The sequence below is a fragment of the Molothrus aeneus genome, chromosome 6 (assembly GCF_037042795.1).
Source record: "Molothrus aeneus isolate 106 chromosome 6, BPBGC_Maene_1.0, whole genome shotgun sequence".
Taxonomy (NCBI): domain Eukaryota; kingdom Metazoa; phylum Chordata; class Aves; order Passeriformes; family Icteridae; genus Molothrus; species Molothrus aeneus.
In genome coordinates, this window is record NC_089651.1 from 26,385,674 (window position 1) to 26,410,253 (window position 24,580).

Below are 24,580 nucleotides of genomic sequence, written 5' to 3' on the forward strand. Positions count from 1 at the left end.
TATACACCCTGAACATAACAAGAAGGGTGAACATTCAAAGCACGTGCTAGAGGTGTTAAAAAATGATAGCCAGATGTCACATTAGAAAATAATTACTCAATATTAACAAATTTAGCAATTAACAAATTAGGCAATTTAACAAATGTAGTGTCAGATCTGTAGCTTGGGATTTTCCCTGAGCTTTCACTTTGTTTTCCTTCTTTTTGTATAATGCTTCCACAAGCTACAAAATCTACTAAGACCTCATCCTGCCAGTCAAAGAAGAGCAAGCAGCTCAAGTCCAACTCTAGTTACACAAAGACTTGAACTCAATAATTTCCAAAGACAAGGTGTACGGTACCATGGATGACAAGCATCACTTTGCTATCCCAAGGTGTTGGACTTTAGACTCTGAAAAACTTAACTTTGACTTCATAATTTTTGGCCTGAGGTTAATTTTAAGGAACTCTTTGGAATAAAAAAACAGAAACACCAAAACCCAAAACCAAACAAAATATTCCCCCCCATATATATATATGTATATAACATTCACATTAATATGGTTATTATGTTGGCATTTTATTTTCATGTTTCCATGTACCACACCTTCAAAACACCTGTTTTTCAAAACTCTATAATATTCTTTTATTCATTGGAGAGAGAGATCATGCTTGGTGGAGGATTACATTTTTGCTTGAGACACTATTCTGATTATGACATATATGAAGGAGGGGTTGTGCTTTCAAAAGACTATTGAGAAACTGCATTAAAACAACTCCACATGCCCTTGATATGTTTTGGAGAGATAAAATCTCGCTCCTCCTACTCATTCACATGAAGTAATTGGGCTGCTTTTCCATTCAAAAATCATCGCTAAAGCGTTCGCCCATCTGTTAATATATGCAACCCTGCCTTCAGATTTGTTGCAACAGAATTTCAAATGCAATCCTCATCTCAAAAATCAGTAGCTCAAAACCTTTGTCTCTGCCCCTCCCTGTGCTCTGTAGATCTGAGCATCCAACAGCACCTCTCTTTACCTTTGCAGGAGCACTCAGAGGTTGCCTGACCTTTCCGGGTTCATTCAACACTTCAGGCACTCGTGAAGCAGCTATTTCACTGCCCTAACCCCAACAGACCACAGGTTTGAAGAATACCAGCACCAGCCTGTGTCAGCTAATTATCCAATAATTAGGCAAGACGCATAGCCCAGGACCTTTACAGGGAAATCTAGAGCCAATTTCAATCTGAACCAATTCTCAGAATATCAAAAAGCCACCTCATATTGCCAGCTAATTAAGGAAGTAACTTCATCTACAGTCAGCCTAAGAGATGTTTGAGCCCTAATAGAGACTGCAAAGATTCACAGCTAATTGTTTTCAGGATCATGACATTACATTCAGCAGAGCTTGTGTGACACAGGTCACAAACAGGTGTTTACCAAAAGAAAAAAAATTCTTGCTGATCTACCTGGGTCGTAAATAGAACAATTGCATCAATGCTGAATCATTTTGAAAAATCCAGCTGATATGTCACTGAGCCTAAAACTCAGATCCATCCTTAAAAAATACCACCAGTAATAATGAATGTCTCTGTTATTTTTTGATTAATAGCTGGCAAGCCACTCAAACAAACATCTCTTCCCCTGTCCTTTTATGCTGCCTTTCACCATCACATCACAGGCAAGATTCTGAATTATCTCTGTAATGTGAACATCATTGATGGTCTTTAACAGAAGCAGCCTTTCCTTCCCCAAACAAGAAATAAAATCAGTCCATTTTGGAGAAAACTAACAAGCCACCAAGGCAAGACCATTAAGCTTGGCTCTTTCAGCTAAAACATTAGTCTCATGCAGTGTTAGGTGCTTGGAGCCAGATCCCAACACAAGCACCAGCATCTGTCTGACTTAAGTCAAAATACTGAGCTGCTAAGCTAGACTATTTAGGCAGCCTAAGATTTTTAGTGGCTTTCTAAATAGGCCCAGACTTCTGAAAACAGACTCCCTTTCCTCAGCTCATTCTAAGCCATCCTAATTTTCCAGATCAGCGGCCAAAAGCACACATCATCACCACACCTTGGGTGAGTAAAGCTGAAGGCCCAGCGCCAAGTGTTGCAACCACCAAAACCCAGTGGGTGGAATACACAGGCACACGCTGAACTGCTTATATTCATTCTTCCTGGAGCTCTAGTAATGAAACTTGAAAATCTTAAAAATACTGAAGAGATACTTTGCAAAAGAAAATAATCACATTTTTAAACCTCCATTTCATTATTGTTTAAAAATATATTCATGAGCATAACTGAGCTGTCAGAGTGACACTTCCTTTTCTTCTTTACTCACAGAAAACTATTGCAGTCTTACTAGTGACACATAACATCAAATTATCCTAACCAAGGGCAAGAAAAAAAGATGAAACACTGGCTTTCTGCATAAGAGGGCCAGTGAAACAGAAGAATCTATCAGTAACTGAGGAAAAGGAAAGTTGTTGGACTCGACTGCTTTAGATCTACGAAAAGGACACATGAAGGTTACTGCCAACAGTTTCCTCTTATGAAGGGAGACTTACTGGTTTGATTGATATTGCAGCAAATCTTGACAGACACGGGTGGTGATATCTCCTGTTAAATGAACTGATGCACAGAAAAGGACTGGCTTAGAGGTAACAATGTTATAATGTTATCTCCTGAGTTATTATTCCAGTTACCTGCACCCTTGAAAGCAGAGTTTCCTTCCATTTTTTATTTTCCACAGTTGAAGTGACAGCTTTGCTTTCAATTTTCCTCAAAGGTTATTCACAAAGCTCATTGTTCACTCAATATTGGATTTCAAAAGCATCAAAAGCAAGGTATCAAAAGCAAGGGTAACTTTTTCCAGAACAACTCGCTAGCTGAGCTGAGTCCCTAGAACTTAATAAAACTCCCAAACTTAAATGATTTCAACTACAAAATTCTTATTTTTAATAAGATTATGCATGGCTACTTAGTATTTGAACAGTAGCTATTACTCTGCCATGCCCCAACAGGGCATGTATATTTTTCCATACAACAATCAGAAAGTTCTAAGAAAGACCAGTTAAATATACTTTCTTAAGAAACCATTTTTCTAAGACAAGTACCCTGTTATTTGGATAGCAGTGGGAATAAAACTGTAGCAGCAGCTACACACCAGCCATCTCACTGTTGCAGAAGTCAAAGGAGTTGGTATCACAAATTCTGTTGCCATCGCAAACATCTGTGAGCTTGCAGCAGGTGAATATTTATTAGTCCAGTACCAAAACATTTGTGTATCTCCTTCTGATGATTTTTTTTTCCTAAATACACTTTAAGTGTGTTTACTCGAATTAGGTGATGAATAGTTTTTAAGTTGCTTCTTTCGCTGCACTGCAGTTCGCAGAGCCTGGAGAATTAAGTGTTTGTTATTCAGGATGTTGTAGCTGCACAGGTTAAGCAGCTTGTTGAAATTCTCTTCAGTGTATGTCAGCAGGCCGGTGCCATAGGGAGCAGCACAGTTGGACACATCCACTCTTCCCTGCTCCATCTCTGTGGGACTGCGCTCCACATCTGAAACCAGAGCCAAGCACAGCAAAGGTATTGAGGAAAGTTTCCTGGATCATAGAAAATTAGAAATAATAAAATTGGAGTGGATACATGTAAAAGTATTTATAAACTGAAACTGAATTTGCCAAGTAGATTTTTTTTTTCTAGTGAAACAAACATTTCTTCTATTGCTGAACTAAAGGAAACAATCTGGCAACTTTTCAAAAATTATAGGTATCAAAGCAGCTTGTTACCCTGGCAAAGCCTTTGCTTCGTTAAATGTTTTCAGCACTTTTTATTCTCAATTTTTTCATGTAAAAAAAGTAATAGGAGAATTCCAACTTTGTTAACCAAGTAAACATTATATCTCTTCATGAGACTGTGAGGTGACAGCATAAGCTACCAGTGGATATAATTTACTAGCTGTATCCTCTTCTTTATTATCAAAGTTACATGACGTGTTTCAGGTGCCAGAGGGGGTTTCCCTCAAGGTACAGCTTCTCATGTTTTTATTTTTAAACCTCTTCATTCCAATCCCTGATAAGCTGCCCAATACTGTATGCATCACAGCTGGACTGAGACTATAATAACTTAGCCAACTAGGAAGCTTGCCAGTGCCTTGTTTTGGAATAGGAACAAGTTCAATGGATCAACTGGATGAGACAATCTCAAAAAATTATTACTGCTGTCAACGTACTCGGTGCCTTGTATTTTTGGAAGGTATCACACACCAATGGAAAATAGGCCAAGATTGGTGCCTCTAAGCTGTCCTCAAACACATAACACTCCTTCAGGTGCTCCCGGTCTTCCTGGCTCAGCTCTGTGCTGGGGAATGGGATCCCATGCTCCAAACAGTACTCTGAGAATAGGTCCAGTGGCTGGCTCAACAGAGAGGAGAGATGGCAACACAAAGAGAGCTTGAAGTAAGACCACCAAACCGCATAATATTTTGCTGCAATAGGCAATCTGAGATTGATTCATATGTTTATAAATAATGCTAACCATGCACTGGAACAAATGTATCATTTTAATTTTAATATATCCTGGGTAACAGAAATTTGGTTGATTTGCTAACACTCTATATTTTTAAAGCAGGGTTACTATTTACTGAAATGTATATGACATTCAGGTCAGTTTCTGTGATTTAGTGAGCACAGTAGAGGATTTGGATAGGGAAACTTTGATTATATGTGGCTTCTCAGATCACAGGTTCTTAAATATTTGCATTCAGTGCATCTAACTATGTCTTTATGTCCTCTTACAAATAAATGGCATTAATTTGAATCATATAAGCCTGTCAAGGTTTCTTCATTTGCAGAAAATAAAACCCTGACTAAAACTCATGACACCAAGAGTCAAATGTAAAAGCAAAACTTTTCATTAAAAAAAAAATTAAAATTATGTATTGTATATTAATTGCATTGTAGAAGTCATTTAACTATTGAGGAACTTATTACCAAGACAACGTTGAATAGGATATCTTCTGTATGTCTGTGTTCATATGTCTGTCCCAGAAAGACACTGAAAAAAGCCCTAATAAAGGCAGTGACATTATGGTCAGAGTTGTGAATAGTACCACTGATATGATCATTTAATTTAATAAAAACCAGACTATTTTCTGGAAGAAAAAAAGAGAGAGAGACAAAAAGCTGTGGTGGTAATTCAGCTGCTGGAGTCATACAGATAAAGAATCACTGCTTCAAAACATCACCAGAGTCTGTGATCCTCCGCTGTAATTTAAGTGAAGAATGACATCCACTTTTCTCTCTGGCCTCAGAATGGGTGGGCAGCTGGTGTTGATGAAGAAAGCTGTATCTATCAGCTTGAGGTAGTCACTCATTTCATTCAGCTGGTTGGGAGAAGAATCCAGCACTGTGTCTGAAAGGCCAAAACTTCTATTATTATTATTATTATTATTATTATTATTATTATTATTATTATTATTATTATTATTATTATTATTATTATTATTATTATTATTATTATTATTTACTGCAGGCTCAACTCTCTTTTTTTCCAAATTAGCATAAAAGAGGAGAAAGAAAATACAATTGATGCATATTCATCTTTGACACAAAGCCCACAGTTACATATTTGTCTTTGACACCATTTTAGTATTTATTTACTAAATAAACTGCTCAACTCTGAGATCAGCAAGATGGAGCAGTTCTAAGACTCAGCTTCATCCAAAGTGATAAATTATTCTTCTTTCTCAATATGTGTAAATTTGTGGCTATTTAAATTCTTTGGAAGCTTCAAGTCACTGTTTGATGGCTTTTCCTAGGAAGATGAGAATTCAAGCAAACATGCTGTGCTTCCTCCAAGACAGGAACATGACCAGGAATAAATCATCTAGGGCTTGGCAAAACGCATTCCACAAACATGTTAATCAAATAATATTAATCAAAATTTACCTTTATGATAAAACTTATCAAATATTTTTCCTCAGCAAGTATCAGCCCTCAAATCTCCTTCAAAGATATAACTAAAACAATTTCCAATTACCTTTCCACATGCAAAAGCTCTCATTCTCCAAGTATCTGTTATGTAGCTGCAAACCCTTGAGGAAATTGTGGTAAGTTGAAACCACTGGCCGCCCGGTCATCATTTCTCGAAGAGTTTTGGAAAGGTAACCTTTGGGGATGGATAAGCAGGTTGTCTGTTCATGAGGCTTCTTGGGCAGAGCAGGATGGCTCTCTGCAGGAAGAACAAGAAGAGGGTATGTGTCTGCATTTGGTCAGAGTGTTTCTCTGATGATAATAACAACCAAACCACCCTGGCTCCCAGCCCCATCTGTGACTGGGTGCACACGTGGACGTGCAGAGTGTTCTGGGCAATGGGTTTCAGTGTCACATCATCACCTTTTTCTTCCCTGTCTGGTCTCTCCCTCCCCAAAGGGCTTTGGTAGCCCTCTCATGACTAACAAAGTTCCCCAGGGATATTGCACAGTGAGCAGGACAAGGTTTTTTCCTGTTTTGCAGGACAACTGTTGGTCTCCTGCTTTTCCTTCATTCTCAAGGGCTTGGTGTCCCATAAGCCAGAAATAGGACACAAAAACAAACCCTTTACTAAATGTCAGGTTTCACATTTCAGAGAGGTGTGAAGAAAATGCAGATGCAAGAGAAAAGTAATCTGAAGAACTAACCAATGTCATGCTCAGTGTCTCGAGTCCATCTGTGCCAGAAGTGTTCTGAATGACCCGAGAGGTAGACAGCATCCATAAAACTCTGGGAAAATATATTGCTCCACGTGCCTTGAAAGTTAAAAAAAAAAAAAAAAAGCTCCATACTTAATATTAGTTTGAATATTTAGAGCACAGCTATGGCAACACACCTGAATCCACTCTCTGTTCTAGTTATGAAATACTATGAATTTTCCTATAACTATCAAATGCCACGCCATTCCACACAATGTCTGGCTTACGACCAGGCCATTTTCGAAACTTGGCTGTCTATAAAAGTCAGGCTGTGAGTTTAAATACTTCAGATGATCAGTTTGTATGTGGGCATGCATGAGTTCTGTTTAGGTCATTCTGCAAGACATTCAGCAAATTAGTCACATTTGCCTCAAAAATTGGTTTCCTCTTTTATCACATTTGGCTGGTTCATTTGAGATTGAAATTGTATCAGATACATTCTCTGGTGTACTAATACTGCAACTTGCAGACCACCTCTGTGTAGCCAGGTCTTAAGGTGATGTTTTCTTAAGATAGTAATTACCTTCCAAGAAGCAGATGTGGGATTCTGGGATCTTCTTCATCCGGCGACCCATGAAGAACTCACTACCAAAATCCTCGGAGCGAACAAAGGCCCCATATTTTAGGAGACCCACCTCGTAAGGTGTGAACTCCACCCACTCTGCAAATAAGGCAGCAGATTTATTGCAACCACATGTAAAAATCAGCTTAGAGATTCAGAAGCTGGAAGAACAAGGACTACAGATTCGCCATGGTGGTGACAGACAGTTCAAACCACCATGATTTGAAACAAAAAGGTGCCCTTCAACATATATGAATGCAAAAGCTAAAATCATTTCCTCTGCCAAAATCCATTCAGCCTGGGATTCAGGTCCATTTCTAAGAAGCAAAACCTGGGGCTGAAAGTCCACTGATTGCTAAGGCCCTGCACTCAGTGTGGCATTTTGGGTTCCTCTGAGTCAGCAATGACAGCAGCTACCATTCATTCTAGAGACTCTCATAATCACTGCCTTGAGGATAAAAAACTCTGACCAAATCCCCTCCCCACACAGAAACCTTGGCTGGGTGCACTGGGACTGCAACTGTGCCTAGGAGCAGATGACCAGGTCCAGTTGCAGGATCTCCTGCTTCATTTGTGCTGGAAATGCTATGGGAAGAGTGATCAGGATCACTGACCAGAGCACAGAGCCCTGCCCCTCCTCAGATCCTTCTCTGACTGCTGGGATCTGACTCCTGCTCTCACCCCTCTCCACCTCTCCTTTCTCCCCCCTGCCTTCCCCTCCTCCCCACTCTTCACAACTCTCTTGGACTATGCTGCCTCAGCGGAAGACCCAGCAGCTGAAAGGGGCTGTGCGGGGTAGGTGGGGATGAGAGAGAAAAGAGCAGCAGTTGTGGCTCTCAAGGCTGCCAGCAAAAAGCATCTCCATGCCCCCACTGAGCAGTGTCTACAGCACAGGTATCTCCCTTCCACAGAAGACAGAGGAAAAGAAATTATTTAAAAGATTTTTTGGCTTGGACTTACAGGAAGAAGTTTTGGCATTCAATCAGCCTTAAAAGGAAACTCTTCAGAGTTATAAGAGGATGTATGATAATCTATACCTTTAAAATCCAAAGTGCTAAAGTCATCCTTGACATTGAGGGACAGGTATATGGGGAGTGGATTCTGCCCCTGATTGACTGCTAGTTGTTGATCGGAGAGTTTGTGAGTACTTCCCTGTTTACAAAGAGCAAAAGTCATTGTAAAAAGATGAACATGATGCATGGACTTACTATAGTATCTAAGCAGGAACTATCAGTGAAGTATCTGCTAAACCTCAGCAGGTTTTGTTCTGTGTACTTGAGCTGTTTGGCCACACAAGTGTGTGCATGAGTTTTCTGCCATGAGCTTTCACCAAGACATTGTGCTTATGGGAGCTTTGGCAAGGGGGACAGGGCAAAAATGCAAGAAATATGTCTGTACAGTCACTGGGATATGACTTGCTTTAAGGAAAGAAAGATATTTAGTCAACCTGGACCCATTTCCTTCCATACTGCATTGCTATATCCATATACATTGCTATGCCTGAACTTAGCTCTGTCACAGGCTTGTCTCCTCTGGGTGTTACTAGAATTATCACCTGACCTGAATCCCAAACTTAAAGATGGAAAATCAGTTTCCTTAGCATCTTGAATTTTTGCATGCTCTGACACCTCTTCTAGATGCTCACACTTTAGGGTTACTTTGTTACTTTTATTCTAAAAAGCCAAATATTAAGTCCTTCAGGTGTTTTCAGAGCCTTTTCTCTAACTGAATCAACAACCTTAGACATGGGAAGTTAGAAATCCTGTGAAATAAGAGGGAGAGAAAGAATATAAAATACCTGATGATGTAGCATACAATCAATGAAGAGTCCCCATAAATCTGTAAAGGACACCTTGTGCCCCTCTTGCTTTCTCTCACAAAGCTCATTTTCATAGTATTTCATATGATCCAAAGAGAAACAGTGCAGCTTGCTCTTGGTCACATGTTTCCTGATATCACCAACTGGTCCTCTGAGATCCTTTTGTGACCAGTTTGCATCTTCATATAACTTTGACATGGTCCTGGATAAAAGAAAGGTACTGAGGTTCATCACAGGGCACATGACAATTCATTAGCCTCTAACACACATAAGCGTTTTGTTCTAGGCTACACGAGGTTCTTGCCCTCCAACTTTTACTTAGAAGAGCATTTCAAAGCTGAGGCAGAGTTTAGACTGTGTAATGATTTCTTTTTTTTCCCTGCACAAATACATTTAAAATCATCCTGGCTTGTTTGTATTTCAGAATCAAAAGAGTAATAAAGCAACACGTATAACTTAACTCGAGCTTTTGCTAGAATTACCCTTTGATTGTCCAAGCCACCTCTTCTGTCTAAGGCCAGTTCCCTCAGATGGGTCAGACCGTCTGTGAAATGTTAAGCTGGAGTTTAGCAGTGACAATTGCCCTGGCAAGTGTGAGAGCCCTCCTTGGGTGTGCAGCAGGTGGGCACCTCAGGCTCCTGGCACACATAAGGGCAGCCTAGAGCTGCCTGTACCCAGGGCTCAAGCAGATTCCAGTCATCCCCTCTCATCCTCACCCCACTTGTTCTAATTCTGTCTCACATACTTTTAGAGCAGCCCTTCAGAGGCAAAATGTTTTAAATACCCTCAACCCCTCCTAGTTTGTGCAAGGCAGTCACCAGTGAGTGCATGAGTGACACTCTTGAGTGTTTCTCAGGGCTATTCTTTAAAAGTCTGCTTTCTGGAGACAAGTAAGAGTTGAGCCAGACAAATATTACAAAAGGACTTTTGAAGTGTTGCATGCAACAAGATAAGTTACAGACAAACCATCCTGGCTTGTGCTCTTTTCTTTTACTTCTGTAAACACTTCAGTGCAGTTACAGAAATACTGTCATTCTCATTAAATTTGTTTCTTGTAGGAGGGCAGTACTGAGTGATCCCATGAAACAAGTCCAAAAGGAAGCCAAGTGCCCACATCAAGCTGAGTAAATTCATCAGTAAGGCAAAATGGTTCACCATGTTATCAATGCTAACAAAAACATAAGTACAATCCCAGCTCTCCTTACCATGTTGTGGCAGATAAACCACTGATATATGACACACAGTCCAAAACACCCAGCTCCTGGAGAGCCAGGAGGCTGCCAAACATTGCTGTCATGGATCTCACTCCCCCTGCTGCCGTCACCACTGCCACCACGGGCACCTGCTCAACACACAGAGACAGGCACAGAGTCACTCATCACCAGAGGAAATACAGGAATGATGGCCATGCAGAAAAAAAGTAACAGCAACACCTGGTTTTGATAAATTCACGCTCTTCAGGTCAGTGCCTAGGTGTGTGTTTGAGCTGTGTAAACTTTGGTGGAATTTAGCGTATGCTGAAAGCATTTTCCTGGTCAGTGATGCTTTGGAAAGCCAGGAGCTGTAAGTACAGTTGGTGTGGGGAAATATATTTTCAGATTTTCTCAGTGTATTTATTTTTTCCTCAGCTCTTTCCCTCAAAACACCTTTTAAAGCTCTCAGTATAGCTAAGGTCAGAAGAGCAGCACAAAACCTGCCTGCATAATTTATTCTTCTTCTAAGTATAAATACAACATATGCTATTCTCCAGGCAGATAGTGCCCAGCTTTATAGGTTTATTTTAACACCCTCTTTCCAACGCAGATTACCTCTACCTTCCCTGATATCAGTGCTATATGTAATTTAGTTTTACTTTCCTCAGGAATGCATCAATCCTGTTATCCTCCCTCACTTTTCTGTATGGTAAAAACTGATACAACAGACATTCAGTTTTAGGAACATATGATGCCATTACCTTTAATCTTGTCTTCACTGTATTTTACCATCTACTTGTGGGTTTGGGGGGGGGGGGGTATTAATTTGGCTCAAACCCCCCCTTTATTCTCATTTAATGACAACAAGTCGTATTCTACATGTTACTTAAGTTCATGAGCACTTAGACTTGGTTGAAAAATGCACACATCATAAAGGGTTGGGTGTGCTGGGAACTGAGTAGAGCAGTGGAGGAAATACCCCACAGGCACATTGCCCCAAGCACCACAGCCACATAACAGATCATTGTCTTCCAGTAACAGAGCAGCTCCCTCTGAGTTCAGGGATCCCCAGGAGAGAAGCAAGCAAGAGGTAACACCAAAAACACACAGGACAGATGCTACTGTCCTAGTGTGCTATGGGAGAGTTGCAGCCTTCCCTGTGAACCTTGTGGCAGCAGAGAAGAGGTGCCAAAGAGGAGAAATGGTCTCAGTTTAAGCAATCAAATTTCACCAGGTTTGGTTTTACACACCAGCATGTCAGCAAATACAGCCTTTGGCTGCCCCTGAGGGAGGACAGAGGTTAGCAGAGAATAAAGGAGGTATAACTGGCCTCCGAAAAGTTCCTCTTTCATCCTCTGTGCCAAAAATTTGGATACGGTCTTAGGTGCAAGTGACAATCTGGCCGATACTATTTGGTGTAGAATATGTGGAAGAGCTGCATGGGTAGTCATGCAAGCATATCACATCCACTTCTCTCAAAGTGGGTCATTACTTCGAGTTCCCAAGGTGCTGTCCCACATACCTCATCCTCCTGCAGGTCTTCATCTAGATGAAGAAGATTTTTCAGGGCAGCAGCAACCACCTTCTTCCTTTTGTGGATGAAATTCTGCTCCTCCACACAGAGACCAAACCCCAGCCGCAAATCCAAATCCTTGCAACTACAACACAAGAACAGCACAAGGGATTACCTGCAGCCATTTCAGTTGGAGACACTCAGCAAAACCAACAACAATAAACCAGTTTAAAGAAATTATACTTCCATGTACATGAAAGTCCCCCTACATAAAGGAAAGCAGGTATATGGATATCCTATGTGCTATATTTGTGCCTTCCTGTGGAGATTTTAGACCAGAATTATGTCCTGAAGAATTTCACACAATCATAAGGAAGTCAAATAAATAAAATCAAGTTATATCACATTGAACTCTGGTATTTGGACACCTCTTCACATTCTCCTGCTGTGCATGTGTTTCCTGAAGCACAAAGGGGGCCTAAGTAGTTATTGAAACTTAATACACTTTAGTTAAAAGAGCCCTAATACCAAGTTAGGCTTATCTCTACAAAGAATTTGTGCTCCGAGTCAGAAGGTATCTCTTAAATTTATCCCTTCTGTACATTATCATAAATATCATGTTCATGATTCATTTTATAACCTTTATTTTCACAGGATTCCAGTTTCAAAGGTTTTTTCCAGGGGGAAAAAAAAAAACCCACAAAAACTTCTCTGTCTCTTCTCTGGATATTATTCAATAAAACCCTCTGCTTTACCTTCTCCTGTGACTAAGGCTTGCAATGGAGCTAACTTATCAACAGGGGGTAATGTTGTCCTTCAGAAAATCTCAGCAAGCCCAGTCAAATAAATTATTTTCCATGTGTTTCATTGAAAAATGACTTGTAGAGGTCTTGTAAATGCATAAAGGTGTTAGACACGTTAGAAATCTGGTATACATAAATATGTACTTATTATAGATAAAGGTTACAAGACAGAGGGATGTTTATGTTACAAAGCATCAGCATTAGGAAAAATATTGTGCTGGTTTATACCCCATAACTAACTACCACCTATCCTATTCTAAATTCTTACCAACCAATTTAAAAGCTTTAAAAGCTTTAAAGCATTTTATTAACCATTCCCCATATTTCAGTCATCTTTATTTCCTGTTTTGAAATGAGCTACTTTAAGATGTAGCTTCCTATCATCTAACAATGATATTATGAAAGAAGAGGAGGTGACCTAAGTAATCATTCAAAAGCAATAAAAGATTTACCTATTTTCCTCATTCACAGACACTTCATAAGATTCCCCCTGAAAATCAATAATGAAAGCACCATAAATTTTAAATAGAATTGTAATTTTGTAGAAGTAGGTTTTACAGTATTAGCAATTATTCACATATATAGTATAATGCTAAATTTTTGGCCTCCTCTCAAGCATTCAGCACACAATCTTTTAAACTACTTTTAAAGCAGCCAGAAATTCTGAATATCCTATTTTCCCTACAAATCATAGTTATATTTCTAAGTGTATGCAGAGCTAAGAATACAAATAATACATTTTTAGTAACAAATACATTTTTAGTAACAAAATTACATGACCAGATATCACATATATACAGTTTACCTTGTTGAAAGAATTCCAAATACTGTCAGAGGATACTCACTCTCATCACTGTCACTTTGTTTCCCAAGTCCAGAGAATGGAGAGGCACAGCCAGGGGACTGCTTACATCCATTTCCCTTCTACCTGAGCCAGGCTGATTTAAAGAGGGGGAAAAAAAAATATAAGAAGAATATTATTTATAGACTCTAGACACAGAAATACCAGAAAAGGGTTAACTCATGATTATTCTCCCAAAATTTAGGTTAGGTGTTATCACCGTCCATAAGCAAAACATACACAACAGAAAAAATGCTCCTTTGGCAGAGTCATGAGCAGTCTGGGTTGACTGTGCTTGATGTAGTGGAACCTAGTGGTTTCACTGCTTCCTGGTCTGGAGTGAGTACCTATGGAAATATCCTGGGTTTCTTCATAGGATCCTTTCATGGTGAAGGTGAAATCTCTCCCTAAGAACAAGAAGCAAACCACAGGGAGATGTTAACTGTGCCTAGTCCTGAAATTAGCAAATAAAAGTGCCCCAAGTGACACTTCAGCCTTAGTGATGCAGGCTAAGCTAAAGTTAATTTGGACCACAATGTTTTCCTTCCACTGTGACTAGTGTGCAGCACCTGGCCCTTGAGTTCCCCTGGACTGCAGGGGCTCAGAACTGACCAAATCTCAAGTCTGCAATACTCAGACAACAGATCCCAAGAGCTGATGGCAGAGTCTGGGCTGTCATCCCTGACTCCTCGAGGCCCAACCCTCCATCCACTGAGAAATGCAAAGGCATCTGTTCTGAGTATTTCACCAGCCTCGAGGGGAATTTTTAGCAGGCACTTTGTACATTATTGTTTGTGTGAAAATGTGTGTGAATTGATTTGAATACCCCATAGCAGGTGTAGTATGCATGTTACCATCCTACATTCATAATTAGGTTATTATTGTTCTACTTATCGTAAATCCTATTGAATTGCTTTGTAAATGCTAAATTATGGGATGATTGAGTACTGCTGAATCCTTTAGACAAAGGATCAAGTCTGAAGCTAAGTTTGGCAAGAGGGCCCACTCTGAAACTCACAACTCTGTGAGGATCTTCACTCCTGGCACCCTTTCCTTTTCCTTCTTTATCCTTTTGCATCCCTGGTCTCTATATAAATCATTCTAGATTTATTCTAATCTGAATTTTCTTTGCATGTTTCACGCATTTAGTAGTAGAGCAAACTTTGCCATCAAACTTTGTCACATTTTTACAAACTTATATTAAACCTACACTTGCTGATACCTCTGCCAATGATTAAGTGACCTAAACCATTTGTGACACCCTGCCAAGTGACAGAGAGCGTGTGTTACACTTGTGGATGCCTCTGGCAGCATTTACATCCCCTGAGCTTTCACTGAAGTCTTTCTCCTCCTGAGAGTTGTGTCACCCTTCTTTTAATTTCTGTTTTCACCAGAAAACAGACGTAAAGGTATTTCAGTTCCATCCACACCACAGTGCTGTTTCCAGATCTCCTAGCCACCTCCACAGTTTCTCTTAAGCTACAGAGTCATGTCTTCTTCTGAGGACTCTCACTATTAGCAAGTAGGTAATTCAGGAAATACCCAAGAAGCCCTGATGCAAACAGAGACTAAAACAAACCAAATGCTTATCTTGATTCAGCTACATTTCCCATAGCAGAAAAAGCAGCAACAATTTAAATCAGCAACCTCACTTTTGTAAGAGCTCTTCTTTTTTGTTTCATTCACATGTACTTCCAAACAGGAAACTTCACGAGACTGGAAGAGAGAAGCAATAAAACCACTGGTCACAGAAACAGTTCTGGATTCTCATGAGGTTCTAGGGGTCCTGTAGAAACACAATGCTTGGCCATGATGGTCTGTGAATGTGAATAATTTGTAGAAACTGAGTATCTTGTATAAATCTTGCAAGCAGTACTGTGGTTAAGGAAGCCAAAATAACTGGAGATCTGTCATTACATATAAATACCATTCAGTCCCCAACAGTTAACACAAGAAAATTTTCTCCCTATCTTCCAACCACATCCTTCAATTCTGCCCCACCATAAGATTAGCAAACAAAAAAAAAAAAAAATTACCACTAGTACACCATTAGTAATGATCTTCTCAGATACACCTGGTCTGAAAAGCAAAACCGAAAAGATTTATTTAAAAGTGTGTATTTAAGCAATAAACTTTCAAAAGCACAGTTTTCTGAGCTCAGTTTTTCCATCTGGCAAGTACCATCAGCACTTCTGTCCTTCCCCTCTATCTTGCAGCCTCTGCCAGATCACATCCCATACTTTCCCAAGGATGCTCCTTCCTTCTTATCTCTGCTGAGGAGTATCATCTCTCCTTAGGCTGAATCAGAAAATAAACATTCATTCTCAGCTATAAAGAGTAAGTGAGACTGTCATTCAAATTTAGGACAGAAAAGCAGTAATGGGGAAGATGCTGAGATGAGGTGTGTGAGCTCAGGTACATGGAGCCGTGTCCCCAGTGCTGCATTACTACTCTCTAAAATGCAGTTTTCTGATGACAAACTCTACAACATTTATGTTTTACTTACATATTTTCCAGTAGAAATTTACTTACATGTTATCCAGTAGAAATTCCACTTCTAGTTCTTCCTGATTCTGAAAATAGGACTTTTTTTAAATTTATGAATGAAGAAATATTTTCCTCTGATATGACTCTGACAATTTATTTATAACTCTCTTTCCCTTCCCACACCCTGTACATCATAATATAAACAGATAGAGATTTCTGTGGCAACACTCTGATTTCATCTCTCCACTGCTCTACTGTTTACAAACCAGCTGTACCATCACAAGAAAGAAAATATTAAGTATCATTGAATAGGGAGCAAGGGTCCTATTATTAATTAATTAGTAGGATAAGACATGGGTCGATCAATGCTGAGGAAGAGAAGAATGGCAGGTGAATGATGTAGGAAAACATAATTAAGAATGAATGGACTTAGTGCAGTAAAAAGATACGGAGTATGCCTTGGTTAAAACAAAAGAATTCACAGAATAAAGTCATTAAACATTAAAAAAGGCTGGGAGAAGGGACCAGCTTGAAAAATAAAATCTGCCAGGGGAGGGGAAGAAGAGAGAAGACTGAAGCTGTAAAGGGGAATCAGGGAAAGAGATGAGGGGAGACAAATCAAGAGGAAAAGAGGAAAAGTACAAGAATGAAGCAGCAATAGCACACCAACTGCATAAAAGAGACTGAATAACTGTACTACTCCAGCCACTTGCTATGGGATACAGCCAATCCAGGAAATACCAGACTAAAAAAAAGTATATCAGAGAGATCTTCTGGATCACCCATAGGGAGGAAAACACTTGTTAACAGTGATATAAATCTCTTTCTGGCAAGTGATGGTAGCATTTTTTAATTTATATTCAGAATAGCTAACATTTATTGACAAATATCACTTCTGTCCAGCTGCACATCATATTTTAACATTGTGAATTGACTGTGAAAAACATGCCAAATCTGATAATGCAGCTGCCATGGGAAAATCATCTTTACAGTAAAGGTGCAGAACAATTTTGTATTTACTAGTTCACATCAGTAAATGAAACGTCTCTGATGGCTTCTCTGATAGCTCCATCTGGGGCATGTAATGCAGGAGCAGGTAGCTGTGCTTGCTAATTTCCTCCAAAGTCTTTATTTCATGAGAATTACAGTGGTTGCAAAGTTGTAATAGAAGGCTGATGCACAGATTTTAGAAAGCAGTCACCTTACACAGATGCAAGACAGACTGTACCAAATATTTAATTATGCCCAGACTGTATGATCCAAACTAACTGATCCTCTGTTACAACTTTGTCCAAAGAACAGCAGAAACAAGGTTCAGAAGAACCTGGCTCATACCATCTGCCCAATTCTGCTTGCCTTATGTTCCTACCCTTCTCATGCTGTTTTACACTCACACAAGTTACATTTCTAGTAAGTCCCACTCACATATTTGTGGGTGAAAAATCCAGAGCATAGCAATGGAAATACTTGTTAGGTCACAGAGAGCATGAGGCACAGCAAAGCAACCCTGCTGCTCTGACATCACCCATCTGACCTCTTCAGCCCTCCTTCTGAGATACCTTGGTAGATTAAAGAAGTCATTATGGGCAGAAGCAGCACTACAGCCTGTTATTAAGATTGCCCAGCCTGTTGCATTACTAAGATACTTTCAAAAAAATAAAATAACCCGAAGTCTTCTGAAAATCCGTATAGAGACCATGATCTGTGATGCCTCATGGGGGCCTGATTCATCACAAACTGAAGAAGGGCAGCTTGACCAGGATGTTCCTGAGACAGCTCACCTGGTCTGACCCCCACCACTTCCACCTTGCTGATGGGCTAAGACAGCTCTGCACATGCCTCAGAGCAAATTCAGGGCTTGAATCACACCTGGCATTATCTCAGTCACATGAGGGATTTTCTGAGCTAGGCTGTAGCCAGCTGGAACAGGTTTAATAAGCAGTCCTCAGTAAGGATTGGTCTTCTAAAACAGTAGTTAATAAACCTCTTCAAAGCAATAGTAACATAAAAAACAGGCAAGAGTGTTTTCCAAAGAGCCTGACTGACACAGTGGTTTATAAATAAATGGAGCATACCAATTCCGGGGAACCGTAAACTGAAACTCTCGGCAAAGTGTGAAAAAGCCCTGAAGTTGTTGAAAAAGTTGAAGAAAAAGTTGAAAAAAAAGTTGAAAAAGCCCTGAACTACACCCTCCAGAGAAGGTGTTACATTGTGCAGAAGGAAATCTGAGTACATATTTGGCTCTCTTTGAAGATGAGTGTGATTTCTCCACCTCTCCTCTCAGCAACTTCGTCCACTCAGTGTTTCATAAGATACTCTGTATCTTTATTTTGGTTGTTTATACAACTAAACACTGTATTTTTGATACACACGCAGCAAATAAAACTCTTACTCTTCTTCACTCAAGAAAAAAAATAAAATACTGATGATATTCTCATCCATGAAGGCCTGCCTCTCCTGTGCTGGCTCAGCCCTCTAAAATAAATTTGTAGCAAAGGAGCATAAGTAGACTTGCTGAGATTTTTTTCTTGAAGTTGTTTTGTGGAGGAGGAAAAAAACCCAAAGAGATTATCACAAGAATTAAATGCCTTATTTAGAGAGCACATTATCTGAAAGAACTGGCCAAAATCCCCAGTGAAGCTGAGAGGTGATAGCCCTAGTGAGCTACTGGCCAAAGGGTAAGAGCAACTGCCTGGAAACAAGGACAGGTTTGTTCCCACCCCTGCTCTGTCAATCTCCTACAACAGAAATGAGAACTCCTAACCAGCAGATTCTTCATTTTTGACTCTTTTTCTCACTGATTTTTCAAAATATAGTTTTGAAATTGAAAAAAAAAAAAAACCAAAAAAATAGGAATACTAGAAGTATTTTGCATCTTATTCCAGTCACAACAGGGGGTGTTTGTGACCCCTCTCCTAAAACCCAAGCATTCAACTTTTTCTTAGTAACATCCTTTTAAACAAAATCTTTGTGTGTGAGAACCAATTTAACGTTCAATAGAGGTAGCAACTTGAGACAAAATTCTAATCAAGAGTATTATTTTCTCTAGCCCCTCACCTCTGGATTCAACTCAAAACTCAGGTGAACTTTTTCTCCAGGTTGGATTTTAGCCACATCAAAGCGAACAGTCATAAGATGGTCATCTGGTGTAAAAGTGTCCTCATCACAGACTGTCAGCTCCAGGATGTTCTGAGCAAAGAGGCAGAGAAGGATGTAAATCACATGTTCTGGGACTACTGAGCCCAAAAGGAAGGTCCAGCAAGAGCCAGCATTCAGCCCTCATGTCCATGTGGACAGACTCCTGTCACAGCACAGAGCTCAGCTCACAGCCCAGAGAGCAGAGTCAGGGACTAACCCTAGAGAGGTAAATCATCAGATTTGGCAACCAAAAAGAGCTCCAAAAGAAGAGGAAATATAAGGGACATATATGATGGTAACATGCACCAGACAGAGCAGAGGTTACACGCACTGTTCTTCAGATCGTTTGTGGATTCAAAATCACTGCCTTGAGAAATCATGGCATTTTGTCAGAAAGTAATAATAAAGGGAAAATTCTTAGCCCTTTAAAATGAAAGTTAAAGCACACTACCAATCTCTCAATAGGATTTGGTCCCTTAACAGTTCCTCAGGGCTCAGGTTACCATGAGAAGATGCAGCTCTAGTAAACTATGAGAAACTGATCCAGTTTGGGCTTTGTATCACTTTCACTCTGTTTACCTATTTCTGCTAACTCTATAAACACTTTAACAGTCTTTTACAACTGTTCTGGGACACAAAGAATCATTCAACATTATTCCAGATATTCCACAACCTTATGAGCTTAAACTACTTCTTTCAGTCAGGTTATCCATGTAAGTCTCAAGCCTTTCAGAAAGAGTTTGCCCACAGCAGGTGAAGATGCCCCCTTTAGAAAGCACTTGCTCACTGTCACAGATCCCACCTTTACTTCACTCTGTATCACGAAGTGGAAAGCTTCATTCCAGACAGGGTTTCTGCAGTTGTGTACAGTTCTTGTCTGGGCTTCCTGACATGAAGCTGTTGGCAGCCACAGCTTGACATAACAATCAGTTTGGCTCCCTGTGTTAACAACAAGTTGCACAGTTACTACAGCAATACTTTGTTATTATTTGATTTGCCCAGTCAGGGAAAGAAAAGATTAACCTCTTGGAGACCTAGATGTTTCATTAGACCCAAAAAAACTATTCTGGGTCTAGAGTTATTTAACTTTTCTATTTAGATATCAGTTTCAAAAAAGTCAATTTTAAACCACTAATTCTATATGATAACAAGAGCCAAAGTATTTTATTTCAACAGTGCTGAACTAAGTACTCTGGCTCTTGTGATTTTTTTAACTCCTATTTTCAAATACTTGCCACTTCCTAAAAAAATTCATATACAACTTCACTTATTCAAGTGGCACTTTTCAAAATTAAATGGAAATTTTAGTTTGGAAGATTTTCATCTATTTGTAATGCTAAAGTCATCCAACACCAACAGAACAGTGAAGCCACAAATACATCAACATCCAAAGCAACTGGTTTGATTTCTCCTGTATCTTTCACAAAGATGTTCCTTCCAAAAGGGAACTGGGCAACCTGGAAAAAGGGGCACTGAAGAGTTAGGAGAAAGGGAAATATCACAGAGCAGCTGAGAAGGGAAGGACAACTTCTTCAACACAGAATTTCTAGTCTATTTCCTTTCTGATTTTAAGTGTTTTCTAAATTATTTTGAATTTAAATGAAAATAAATACAACTTCTTCACCCAACCCCCCCTGAAATATTACTCCAAGCAACAGGTGTACAAGAGCATTAAAATCAGGTAAGAGTTATTTTCCTGCTAAGCTATAAATGTGTCATCAGTGATACTTACACAGATCTGCTTTGCGGAGCTTTCTCATGCCGATAATTTTTACAGAAAGCCAGCACAACTGAGGCACTTCTGGCTGCAGAACAATGAGAAAGATACCTCCATTATTAGCAATTAACTCAGATATAAATAACATTGTTTATCCTTCAACACCAGAAAGGCCAATCTATCATTACATTGCAGTGAATTTGATTTTAACTATTTAAGACATTTTCTGAGAAGAAATACTTTCTTGTGATTTGACATTGAGTAGAGATAGCCTGTCATTCACAGCTAGGGCCTACATTAATCAAAATGAAACCTCATTAATACAACAAGCAGAACTGATACATGAGTATTAACCAGGGGGTTTATAAAGAACCAGAAGTGTAGAAAGTGGGAATCACTAAAGCTCTAAACAGTGTTAGAAAATAGAAAGATGAGAACACAAGGTAAAATTGGCAGTGTGTTAGAGAATGTAATTAAACACAAATAAGCAACAAAAAGCTATAATTGTATGTAAATGAACATACACCCAAAAAAAAAAAAGGCACAAAACCGCAAACAGACAATTCAGAATGTCTTGGCTTCATCAGGACAAACTTAGGCTGACCTGATTGATCTACCAAGGAGAAGCTCTGAGGCATAGCAATATTGACAACCTGTAGTGTAGGGTTCTACAGGGGAAGAAAGTTCTTGAAGGCTCCACAACTCTCTCCAATTTTTCTGTTCTCTCTCCAATCCCTATCACAGCTACAGAACCCTACACTCGGTTACTGGGAAAACAAGACAGTGTTGAAGAACGTCAAGAGTAAAATACTACACGCAGAAGCAACAGCTCCATTAATTAAATTAAAAGCAGCACTTAAATACCCAAAGAATCATGATTTCTGAGAAACTGCCTGCTTAGGACCTCTTTGTGTACCTCTTTATTTTGATACTCCCCATCCTAATAGAAGCAGACTAAACATCTAGAAAGCAATAAGCCACCAAGCCGAATGTTATTTACAGCCTCCTGGAACAATTCTCAACAATTTTCTCTCAGAAAGTGTCATTTGAACAAAACTAAAAGGTCTGAAAGAAGCCCATCCACCTCAGCATAATTTTTGGCAGCAGTGTTTCTGGAGACAGAGGATGAAAGAAGTACATGATCCAAATTGCTGAAAGCTCAACATTTCATCCAAATACAGAAGATTAATATTTCTTCCTCAGCTTTAGTACCATCCATATCCATGAGTTTGGAGAAAACTTATTCATGAGATGGCTTAAATACTAAGCAACTATACTGACATGAACCCAATTATTATTCCATAATGCTAGCAGTTAGTGAATTGACTGCTCTCCTAGAACTAAGAAAGAGTTAGCTTCATTCTTTTCTACTGAATACAGCTAAGAAACAGAAGGATAAAACTCAGGGTCAGAAAAACATATCATACTATTTTCATTTTTCAAGTTATTAAATATATTTTTGACTAGCCATTAGTCATAGAACAGAATAATTTGTAACATATCTAGAATGCACCATATTCAGTACTTTCCAAAACCAATTCATCTTCATAAAAATCAGTATTCAGAAAAGTGTCAGACATGGGAGTAAGCCATTTTATTTGCTGATCTGCCTCCATAAAGTAAAGGAAAAACAATTTAAGGACTAAGCCTTGGGTGTTATGAGGTATGACTACCATCATATAATCATACCACAGTAAAACAAGACTAAAATCTAGCTCTCCCAGTTCCTTGCCTAACATTTAAACCACAAGTTCATTGTCTTCCCAACCCCTAAGTCACAGTGAATGCTTTGGACTCTAAACAGCACACTCCCAGAAGAAGCAAATATTCCCTTAACTATCTGTTAATAAATGTCACCTCTCACAAAACAGTTAAGCTTGGGAGAGACTGGAAAGCTGACAGAAGAACTGCAGGTATCATCAGGGCCATGCACTATCCTTTATGCCCTGCAGCTCTCTCCTTGCAATCCAGAAGCTGCGTTCCATACAGTACCTCATTTTCAGCACTGCATGGCCTTAGATGATCCCTCCTCCTGATTCCGATCTTCCTGTGCGGATTTGCGCGGATGAACCGATCCTGGAGACAAAAAGCCAAAAGAGGACCAGTGTTGATACCCAGCAGTCAGTAATTTTCAGTTTCTGCTCAGATTCACTATGGAAGGAGACCCGAGCATGTCTCCCATTTCTCCTCTTCATGATGGGATATATCCATCTCACCAGGACCATCTACCTGCTGCTTTTACTAATATATCTGCCTACTGTAAAGGCATTTGACATTTAAGGATCAAAATTCCCCAAGCATTTGCTTTTGATCAATCTCAACCAAGACCACCAAAAAGATTCTTCTGCCCCAGCAGTGATTTTCTCTTACCAAAGGTGAATAGGCTGATGATCCCATGGGTATCTTTGTTTCATAAAAGGCACCACTGTAAGGCTTCAGTCTGTGTGTCTCCCAGCTGGTAGGTGCTCCTGGACCACAGCTGTGGCCAGGAAAAAGAGTTGTATAGATTGACTCACGGCTCCACCTCCCACTGATCTCAAAAGCACAAATGATGCACTTGTTCTGTGCCACATAAAGACTTTTTTTTTTTCTTTTTTTTTTAACACCACAGTGATTTGGAGAAAAAAGGAGATGGGTCAAGCATTTTATCACAGGGCAATTCCAGAGGTATTATCCACCACCATAAGGTCGGAATAACTGCACACAGAGGAATCTCCTGGGGCAATTCCAGCCCCCACCAGCTTCTCCAGTCAGATGCACAACAAGGATTTTCACCAAGTTCACTACAACTTATTGTCATGAAGTGGAGGACCTCACAGGCACTGGCAGATAGTTAAAGAAAACACCTTGTAGCTTTTCTTCTGTCTTACTGTTTTGCATAAAGGTTGTTAAGGTGTCAGTAGAGTCAACAGGAGCTTTTGCTATGGAAACGTTTTTTAGCTGAAGCGCTGCTTTCAATTAAATGAATTTAGAATCTCATAAGCTTTAATAAAAATAACTACATACCATTTTTTCAAAAGACTTTAAACATCCCCATTAAAATTGTCAAGTCTGATATCATTTAAATTTTATAGTAACTTCCTATTATTTTTCTGTAACAGCACTCAACATATAAAACCAAAAGGACCTAGTACTCTTATGAAAATGCAAAAATAGCACAGAAGGCAGCTATCACACTCAACATTATTAAAATGACTAAAAACAGGTGTTATTCAATAGTAAGAAATTGCAGTTGAAATAAGTTTTTTTAAAAACTCAGAATTTTTAGAATTTTAAAAAATAAAAAGTCAGAGTGAAAACCCTCTTTGAAAGCAGCAGGACATCTTAGGAAAAAATAAAAACCTGATTTTCCAACCCTTTCTAATAAAAGTATTTGAGTATTCCAACTGTCCTATAAAGAGCTACCTTAGGTGAGACCTATCTTAGACAGTTTCAAATTATTATTTTAATTAGTTTTGCCTTTTAATAGATTCAAGCATTCAATGCATGAATGTTTCTGCTTTAAGCTGTACTGCCACTTACACAAAAAAAGCCAGATGACTTCCCACCTAAAGTTTTTTGTTGGGTTGTTTTGTTTTATTGTGGAACAGGTATTACAATAGAGAATTATTTCACTTTTTTAATACAACAACATTTTTGCAGTAATGCTCTAAATGGAAACAAGAAATTCAGCTCACAGGGTTACAAGAGGTAACCTTGTGAGCCCAGCCGCCATTCCATCACTGAACTTGGGCACTGAATTCATTTTGTGTCTCAGTTTGATGACAGTGGATTCTCCTCACGCTTGAGGGACCAAAG

General features: G+C 39.3%; 1 protein-coding gene across 1 annotated transcript; it reads right to left on the reverse strand.

Moving 5' to 3' along the window:
• Positions 1–3,298: 3,298 nt before the first annotated feature.
• LOC136557477 (cytosolic phospholipase A2 epsilon-like) lies at positions 3,299–23,179 on the reverse strand. Its single transcript, XM_066551353.1, has 21 exons — positions 23,153–23,179; positions 22,775–22,858; positions 20,798–20,870; positions 19,868–20,004; positions 18,985–19,116; positions 15,973–16,013; positions 15,477–15,519; positions 15,093–15,156; positions 13,681–13,847; positions 13,445–13,537; positions 13,052–13,089; positions 11,806–11,941; positions 10,296–10,432; positions 9,070–9,292; positions 8,309–8,423; positions 7,233–7,370; positions 6,659–6,766; positions 6,019–6,210; positions 5,225–5,391; positions 4,211–4,391; positions 3,299–3,537 (listed from the first exon to the last, which is right to left on the reverse strand). The coding sequence occupies exons 1-21, from the start codon at positions 23,177–23,179 to the stop codon at positions 3,299–3,301; spliced, it is 2,535 nt and encodes an 844-aa protein (XP_066407450.1).
• Between the last annotated feature and the right edge of the window lie 1,401 nt (positions 23,180–24,580).